Raw genomic sequence first — 9,092 nt, 5'->3', positions numbered from 1 at the left:
CCACAAATATTATCAGACTGATTTCAGACCAATTCAAACTATCGAGATAACTGCACAGATCATAATAATTCCCAGCAAAGAAAACACTTTTTAAAGGATAAGATAGTTGTAATGTCCACCATATGTCCCAGATGACTCATTCAGAAACAAGAACACACTGTCAAAAACTAAACCAAATACTTGCATATATTTTCAGATAGTGTGGATTTAAAGAAAGAAAAGTAGAGAAATATAAAATTTTGTACACTGCAGTAGCTCAATGTGCTGAACATTTTCTTTTAGATAGATATTAAAATTCAGTATCATGATACATGAAAATGGCACATAAGTAAGGAAATAAAATGTGCTTTTTAAAATCCCATTTCTCAATTATAATCCTTCGAAAAGCTTCACACTGAAACAAGCCTGAGCTCTATATTTGTAGACAGGCAATCCAGTTGTGATAACTAAATAGAAATGATTTACATATTTATGTGGTTTATGGCTACCTTTATAATGAAGTAAAGAGCTCTGTGGGGCAGAACCTTGGGCAAACTACTTGGTCTTTTCAGTGAAAGACATTTGTAACCTTACCTGAACCTAATGGTTAAAACCTGGAGCAACTCAACGGGGATAAGGGGTGAAAGTAAAGGCGGAAGTTGTCTCAGTAACAGACAGGCTTTTAGTAAGCCCTGTTTGGACCCTTTTGCGAGGCTTGTTCTTGGCACAGAAATCTAGGTTTGACTTGTCTGGTTAACTGGTCAGTCATCTGTTGTGATATTCTGTACTGTTTGTTAACATACAAATAAGGATCCTAGTGTCTCTTTGTATATGTGGATGTTGAAACAGTAGCTTTTCCAAATGTTTTTTTTTTTTCTGAACAAACACACAACTAATTGTGAGCTTTCATGTGCAAACACAGTTTTGTACTTTGGAGTGGTGGTCCAGTGTTTGTCTGTGGAGACATCACAGCAGTTTGGAATGGAGCGAGTTTCTTTGTTTTTGCTGTCTTCGTTGCTGTTGGGTTTTCAGCTGAGCTCTGGAGGTATTATAAGATTATTTATGATGGCCATAAATTATTTCTCTCCAGCTTGAGGTTTGTTTTACTTGCTCAGTCTCACTTATAGAGTGCTGTAAGTTCATGTGACTGGAGGAGGATTGTCCTTTTTATTTACTTTATTGATATACAAACAAATATCTCTAAACTTAAACCTATGAGACGAGGACAATAACAGAAACTAGTCTCTGATTATATTTTCCTTTTATTCCCTCTAGCCCTGGCTCCAGCCTCAGGCCCAGTGTTTCTCTCAGGTCAGGCAGCCGATAGCGTTCTGCGAAGGCACAAACGATACAACACAGGGGTGCTTGAGGAGCTGCTGGAAGGCAACCTGGAAAGAGAGTGCATTGAGGAACGTTGTGACTTGGAAGAAGCCAGGGAGACCTTTGAGAATGATGAAAAGACAGTAAGTGTTTGTTCATTTTGTTATTATTTTACACATATTGTTTTTTTTTTTACTGGCTGTATTCATCAGAGGCCTTACTCTGTATTTTAGATGGAGTTCTGGGCAGGATATGTTGGTAAGAGTGTGTTTACTGACTGATTTCTATCAACACAAACAGAAAATGACAGAAATATTGTCTTTAAATGTCTAATGTGTTTGTTTTTGGCATTTTGTGCCTGACTATTTAGAGTACTCGTCTTGAAATACAGACCTGTGTTTGTCAGCATATGCTTTCATGTAAAGATGTTTCTCCTTCTGCTATCATGTAAACCTTTTGTTTGTGAAAACTGGTTTGTAGAAGTCCTATACAAAATGGAGTCGGTAGATGACTATGTGCTGAGATACTGTGTCTGAATTTCCTCAGATGGCAATCAGTGTCAACCAAATCCATGTCGGAACCAGGGGTCATGTAAAGACCATCTTGGCTCCTACACCTGCACATGTCAGCTTGGCTTCGCAGGCAGGGACTGTGAGATTGGTAAGTCGAAGTCCTGTAGATGGATTTAAAAATGTGATCAAACGAAATTACATATTCGTGCTACATGATACAAATTTGTTGAGAATATGAGATCAGATCTGATCAGATCTCAGTCTCAAAGGATAAACAGCCACATGTTTTATTTCTTTTTTCTTCTTGTTTCTAAATTAAATCAATGGCTTGCGTCCAGCTTCAGTCTGGTTTAGGTTCCAAAATTAGATTTGTCTTTTTGAAAATTCTATAAACAGCAGCCAAAGTGCCCTTTCTGTGAGCATTTCCCTGAATCACACTTACATGACAATGCAGTAGATGCCCTACAAAACAACATTTTTTTTTTTTTTTAATTTATTATGTATGTAATTTGAAGATGACTTTAATTTTGAATCATTTCTACTCAGTTGTCTCAAAAAGATGTGATGTAAACAACGGAGACTGTATGCACTTCTGTCAGTCAATGGGAACCTTTGGAGCACAATGTTCCTGTGCGACAGGATACAAGCTGATGGAGGATGGGCTCAACTGTGAACCAAAAGGTACTTTCTGTGGTTTCAGTGCGAAATGTTATAATGATGACTCTTAATTCAACAATGTGACTCCCCTTTTCTCACATTACCAGCTGAATTCCCCTGTGGCAGAACTGCTCTGACAGCAGGAAACACAGCACACAGAAGGTCTTTTTCACCCGGCCATGGGAATGCAAGCCTTCACAACACCACTTCACAGACCAACGTTACCACCACTATGTCCCCTCCCTTAACTCCAGCACCTACCACAGCTTTTCCAGCCACAACTATATCCGCACAAAAACACCCTCGAAAGAAACTGCCCCTGTGGGTGTACGGTTACAATGAGCAGCCAAGTGGTCCTCATAAACGCATTGTAGGTGGCAATGTGGTCGCTCCAGGAGAGATCCCATGGCAGGTATTGTATGAAAGTAGGAGTGTTAATTTATGTTAGACTTTTTTACAGGGAAAACATGAGGGAAAAGAAACAGCAGCTGTAATATGTTCAAGTTTAGTACCTATTCTTAGCTCCTTTCTCCCTCTTTTATTCAGGTAGCCTTGATGACACGTCCCGGTGGCAGGTTATTCTGTGGTGGCTCCATTCTCAGCAGATGGTGGGTTATCACCGCTGCTCACTGCCTGATGGAGGTACACGGCTCCTTCTTCGTCAGAGTGGGTAAGGGTCACTGTCTGTCACTGACTAATTTCACCTCTGTTGAAGCACGATGAAGTAGCTCTGTGCAAAAATAGAGATTAAACCATTAGCCAGTGAATTACTTGACTAATTTGAGAATTGATTAATAATTCACATCAAGCTTTTTTTTTTGATAAATCAATTAAATGATTGATTGATTTAACCCAAAAAAAATCGCAAGATTAATCAGTAGTAAGTCTTAAGTTTTGTGTGTCATAGTCCTTGACATAATTCATGATTTTGTGGCATTTATTTGCCGATAGCCGATATTTCTGAAGGGAAATTATTTTGCCACCTGCTTTGGAATATCCACTGCATGTGTTTCATTGTAGAGGAAAACACTATAGAGAGAATCAGATATTTCTGTATGTAATATCTCTACCTGCAGGGGAGCATAACATCTACATGAATGACAGAACAGAGCGGGATCATGACGTGTTTGAGCAGCACATACACCCACGCTACAACGCCAGTGAAAGCCTGTACAACCATGACATTGCCCTGCTGTATCTCAAAACCCCCATCACCTTCTCCACAAGGGTGCGACCCATCTGCTTAGGGCCCATGTCTTTCACTGAGGCCCTAGTGAAGAACTCCTCCCCGGCCACAGTCAGTGGCTGGGGCCGAACACGCTTCCTTGGAGCCACGTCTTCCACATTGCAGAAGGTCGAGGTTCCCTACACAGATCGGACACAGTGTAAGCACAGCAGCAGTGCCAGGATCACTCCTTTCATGTTTTGTGCAGGATACCTTAATGAGGCAAAAGATGCGTGTCAGGGGGACAGTGGAGGCCCTCATGCAAACAGAATTCATGACACATGGTTCCTGACAGGCATTGTGAGCTGGGGGGAAGAATGTGCAAAGGATGGGAAATATGGTGTGTACACCCGGGTGTCCCTTTACTACCGCTGGATAACCTATGTTATGGGAATAACCAAACACAGGCTAGCAATTGATGTGGAAGATCCTGACCCCTAAATTTAAAGATAATAGATTTAAAAACACAACATGGTTTACAAATGTGTTGCATGTCAAATAAAAGTCTTTTTTTTCTTTATGCTTTCAGATTCACAGGATGTTCAAAAAGTTTCAAGTTGCTTTGAATTGTATGTTGTTAGAAGGGTCGTAGGTTTCTGTACCCGACGCTGACCTTTAAAAGACACTTGACTCTGACTTGGCTGAGTAATGCAGCTTCTGGATGCCATTGTACTGAAAGTGTGTGTGTTTTTAAAAAATGCAGTTAGATATACAGCAGATGTATGTGTGAAAAAAAATAGACAATGTGTGGGACATTGACTAAATGACTAATAAATTCCACCATACCAATTAAGTACAGAAGCAGTCTACATTATAAAGAAAGCACAGCTAAAAATATATGGGTAGTATTAAAAAGTTTTAAAGATACTTCCATGATTTAGTAGTCTTTTTTATACTGTATTAAAAACATCTACATTCATGTCGTAAATATAAAAACACTGACTGTGCACAGTTACCACAAAACACAACACAACACTGCCATCTGCTGGTAGGTCAGTGTTTTACAAGTTGAGGTATTGTTGAGCAAAGAAAAAGGATATGTGCAAATTCAGACTTCAAATTATGTTTGACTAAAAACTCACTAAAAGACAAAAAGTCTGCACAGTTTTATTATATAAGTTGGCTTTCATTAAAACAAGAATACAGAAATAATATATTAAATCAGAGTGTATGACATAGAGTGGCCTTAACTTCCAGTTAAACATGTCACTGTGATAAAACTTACAAGCATTGAATTATTTATTATGTTACCAAAACAAAACATTTATTGCAATAAATAGTTTATTTTTATTCAATAACTTAATACAGAACTGAAGCTGTACAAAAAGAAGCCAGTTTAGAACAGTGACTGTTTAACAATACAAACCTGCACATTGTTCAGTTGCCATGCATTTTCATTTTAAAGAAACATTCAGCAACACGTTTAGGCTACTTGGCTCATCAGGATACATAATATTTCAAGCAGTTGTTTTTTTTTTTGTTTTCCAACCTGGAAAATATGTGCAAAATCTGCAGCATTTTGGATTGAAGTTTAAGAAAACATCCTATTTTGTTATATACCGGTAAGCTAAAAGGCAAAAATTAAGGGGGACTTTTTGTGCAGTCAAGCATTGCTCCTGTAAATATATGGAGACGTAATTTAATTCGGAGCTGCACAGATACCTCACAATATGAAGGAACAACATGACAGAAAAATAAATAAATTAACAACATAGGAAATGTGTAGTGCGAAGCGGCCCCTGCTGCTTTCCAGACTCATTTCCATATCAAACACAGCGTATCAAAGGCAGCCCTCCGACCGGGGCCTCGATTTGATGTGGTAAATTCATATAAGTCTGCAATCAATATTTAATTAAGCGTTCGACACAGAGGGTATATTTCATGTTGGCTGTATGATCCCTTTTTAATGCTGAACCCAAGATTAACTGAGCTGTAATGGTGAGGAGGAAACAATCTGGATGGAGGGGCACACAGAGCATAATCTCTCGCTCTTTCTCGGTTTCTCTTAATCTGCCTCGCTCTCCCTGCTCTACGCTGTGACTGACAGTCGGCTCCCAAAAGATCCTGAGGAGAATGACAGTGTTTGGGTGCTCTGTGGCACGCGCCTCACGTTTGTTTACGGCACACACCAAGGAATTCGTTGTCATCAGACTTCATCACGTCCGACTGTGTCTTACATTACAATCACTGACACGCCAACTGCTGCCTTCATGCAGGGGGTATGTCTCCCCTTAAAGTGCCTGTTGGATATTTGTGAGGTCAGGTTAAAGCAAGAAGAGTAATTGATTTTGCAAACAGTACATACAAGAGACTCCAAAAGAGCAGGAATTAAAAAAGGCATTATGGCATGGCACATTTTGGCATTTTAACTTCCTAGACTGTAAAGAAGAGTTTTGCCTTAAGGAATGAAATGTAAGAAAAATACAATGTGATAATTCAATGGAAAATGTCGACTAACTACGCAAAGATGAAACACTGAGGTACAATAAATGTTAAAAATGATACCATATATGTACAAAAGTCTCTGCTTTAAGAAATGTTTCAGGTAAATCCTGGGTAAGCATCCATCCAGCACACACTGAGACAAACAGGAAGAGACACACACACACACTCAGACTGTAACTTCAAGTTTTAGCTGGAATGAAGAAGGGTTGAAAAATGTTTCAGAGTCCACAGTTTGCCAAATGACCCACTCCTGCAGCAGCAACCTCACTTTCAGAATATATGTGTGTTGCAAATGGAGCGCCAGAAGGACAAGACACTCGTCACCAATCAGAAAAGAGGAAGACCAATCAGGATCAACAGATCAGATATTGATTGTCCAAGAGGGCTTAAAAGTTCCTGTGCCTTTGCGCTGGTGCTACCGCACATCTTCACCATAAGAAAACACTGGCCCAGGAGATTGTCAATGAAAACCTGGGAGGAAATCAGGTCTGTTTATTCCCACATTTCTTTTTTTTTTTGCTTCTTTTGAATGACTGAACTGTGCTGTAGAAAGCAGACGGCACCGGGGAGTGAAGAGTGGGTGGCTGATAGTGCATCAGTTATGAGACAGCTATGGCTCAGTCTGTTCCTTCTGTCTGTTCATCATCCATAGGTAAATATTAGATTCACATTCTGTGCTTTCTTCTCTACGGGGAGCTGAGCTTTCTCGCCTTCAGGTTCCCTGGATCTATAAGAAAATGTACAGACTTTTAAAGAGGAAACCAAAGTCAGGAAACACTGCAGCTCAACATTACAGTATATTAGAAGCTCATGTCTTTTCTTTACCCCCTAGTCTGGAGGAGTGTCCTCGGCTGCTGTCTCCTATAACCAGCTGTAGACTGGCAGCTGTTATGAAGCCCTCTTGTCGCCGACTCAGATTTTTCACCAGCCTGAAAGATGAATAGTGAGGAAAGAGTTGAGAGTGAGATAAATAAGGGGAGAAATTAGGTAAATTAATGTTGGTACCAGGTTTCAAGGGATTAGTTAAAAAAAGAAGAGGGACACACTTTATATCTGCTAGTACATTTTTGGCATTAAGCTTACTCATCACCATGGCAAACTAGTTAACCTCACATCATATACATTGATGGGCTGAAAACTCACCAGTGTCCCTTGTTGTCTTCACATTGCAGTTGGATGACGTCTCCGCATTTGATGGTGATGCTGTCTGGTCCATTTTGAAGACAGTCGGCCAAAGCCCTGTATCTGCCTGGAGACTAACACGGAAAGAAAACTGTCAAACACAAAGCCAGTAAAGATTTATTGACATATAGTACAGGCGTATTTATATAGCTGTTAAAAAGCATCAAAAGAAGCAGAATTAAGCACAAAGTATCAAAGAGGAAAAATAGTAACAAGCACAAGAGCCACAAGAATTAATCTTAAGTTAATAAAGAATTAAAAAAATAGTGAGGATGAGTGGGGGGGTGAGGGTTGAAGTATCTCATGAAACTAAGCTTTTTATTTTGTTGACATTTATTTCCTGATCTGACTGACTTAGAGCTACATGGACACAACAACTCATAAATATTTAGTAGTTAACAGTTAATCTTTGTTAGGAGATAGGCTAAAGAATTTGGAACCATCTGAAGACGAACTACAACTCCCCAGCTGAGGCACAGAAGAATGACTGTAATCTAACACTCATTTCTCAGCACTTTCACATTTAAACAATATGCCTGATACACTATTTCTGAATGGGAATAACCATGAGTGCAGAGCTTTCATAGTTTATATGGAGAAATTCAAAGAGAAATCAAATGTGATGCCTAAATTCTTTCGAAGATTGGATGATACGTAACAACTACCAAATGGAACTTGACATGAGATTGTTCTGAAACTGTTGTATCCAAGGTGAAGAATGAATTTTGAAGTCCATGTGTCTGAGTCTTAAATGCTCAGAAAAATGGAAATTTGAACATCAACACATCCATGACAACTCCATCTGCTGAGGAGGACTGGGCGATCCGATCAAAATCTCCAGAACAGCTACTAAATGGATCTTGGGATGAGACTCATTTGACCATATCACGTCTTAGTGCATAGTTGGATATGAGCATGCATATTCTGCTTATTAACTTCACAACTACTAATTTACCCTCTGTCAAAAACTGTTCCTGCAGGACTAAAGTATAGTGCTATTGTATGACAGTTTTTACAGGGAATATACAGTAATTTTATGTCATTTTTAGTTGAATAAGTAGACAAAACTGTTGTACTGAAAGGTTTTCAAAAGCTCATTGTATCTAATGTAACTGTTTTTGCTCTCACCAGCTGCACCAAAACCTCCTCCTCTGTGTCAGATGGGTGGAAAGCGTCCCGACCGCCAGGCCACTCCTCCAGACCCTCGCAGATGTCTACCGAGTGATGAGCCCCGGGCCAGCCTGGGACACAGACATGACTTTGGCTGACACAGGTACAGATGAGCACATTCTTCAGAGCACTACACCTTAAAGGTGCCGTGTAGATACTTAGTAACTATGTCCACATTATCATGACCCCTTTGTCACTTACTGGGAAATTAACAAGAACGTGGAATCAAAAGCTAATCTCAGTAGCTGGACCTTTTTCCCCCAAATTCCTCGATGGACCTGGTTCTTCAGGTCAAAGTACACCTGAACTGCTGAGGGGGGGGAAGTCAAATATCTACATCAGTTTAGGATTATGAAGAAAATCAGCAACACTGAGCAAAGCAAATGTGATTTGCATCAATTCCCATAACATTTTCTGTGATTTAGTTACTAAGTATCTACTTGATTATTGCGTTAAATGTGTGTGGATGAAATTTACTCACTCCTGCGATTCTGCTGGTGTTTAGGGGAGTGAGGCTGGGGGTCCGGACTGCTTCTCCCCGACTCTGTGTCTTCTGAGCTCACTGATGCCCTCTGCTGCTTGCTAATGTGGACAACATAAAA

The 9,092-nt window shown here is 39.8% G+C and overlaps 2 protein-coding genes across 2 annotated transcripts in view; one reads left to right on the top strand and one right to left on the bottom strand.

Annotated features, from left to right (window-relative positions):
* The first annotated feature begins 863 nt into the window (after positions 1 to 863).
* Positions 864 to 4,486, top strand: f9a (coagulation factor IXa). The gene is made up of 8 exons (XM_041048130.1): positions 864 to 1,024; positions 1,255 to 1,442; positions 1,533 to 1,557; positions 1,846 to 1,959; positions 2,358 to 2,492; positions 2,576 to 2,880; positions 3,015 to 3,138; positions 3,545 to 4,486. Exons 1-8 carry the CDS (start codon positions 961 to 963, stop codon positions 4,132 to 4,134), a joined length of 1,545 nt encoding a protein of 514 aa, XP_040904064.1. The 5' UTR covers positions 864 to 960; the 3' UTR covers positions 4,135 to 4,486.
* Positions 4,487 to 6,050: 1,564 nt separating this feature from the next.
* mcf2a (MCF.2 cell line derived transforming sequence a) overlaps positions 6,051 to 9,092 on the bottom strand; it is a 55,337-nt gene continuing 52,295 nt past the window's right edge. Inside the window, exons 26-30 of the mRNA XM_041047938.1 lie at positions 8,972 to 9,072; positions 8,449 to 8,561; positions 7,282 to 7,394; positions 6,964 to 7,067; positions 6,051 to 6,865 (exon numbers count right to left, since the gene is read on the bottom strand). Coding sequence (XP_040903872.1) covers positions 6,825 to 6,865; positions 6,964 to 7,067; positions 7,282 to 7,394; positions 8,449 to 8,561; positions 8,972 to 9,072 — 472 coding nt within the window. The 3' untranslated portion in view covers positions 6,051 to 6,824. The remainder of the gene's footprint in view (positions 6,866 to 6,963; positions 7,068 to 7,281; positions 7,395 to 8,448; positions 8,562 to 8,971; positions 9,073 to 9,092) is intronic.

Source organism: Toxotes jaculatrix, chromosome 10, assembly GCF_017976425.1.
Source record: "Toxotes jaculatrix isolate fToxJac2 chromosome 10, fToxJac2.pri, whole genome shotgun sequence".
Lineage (NCBI taxonomy): Eukaryota > Metazoa > Chordata > Actinopteri > Toxotidae > Toxotes > Toxotes jaculatrix.
The sequence above is the reverse complement of the archived record's forward strand: the minus strand, read 5'-3'. Positions and strand labels throughout refer to the sequence as shown.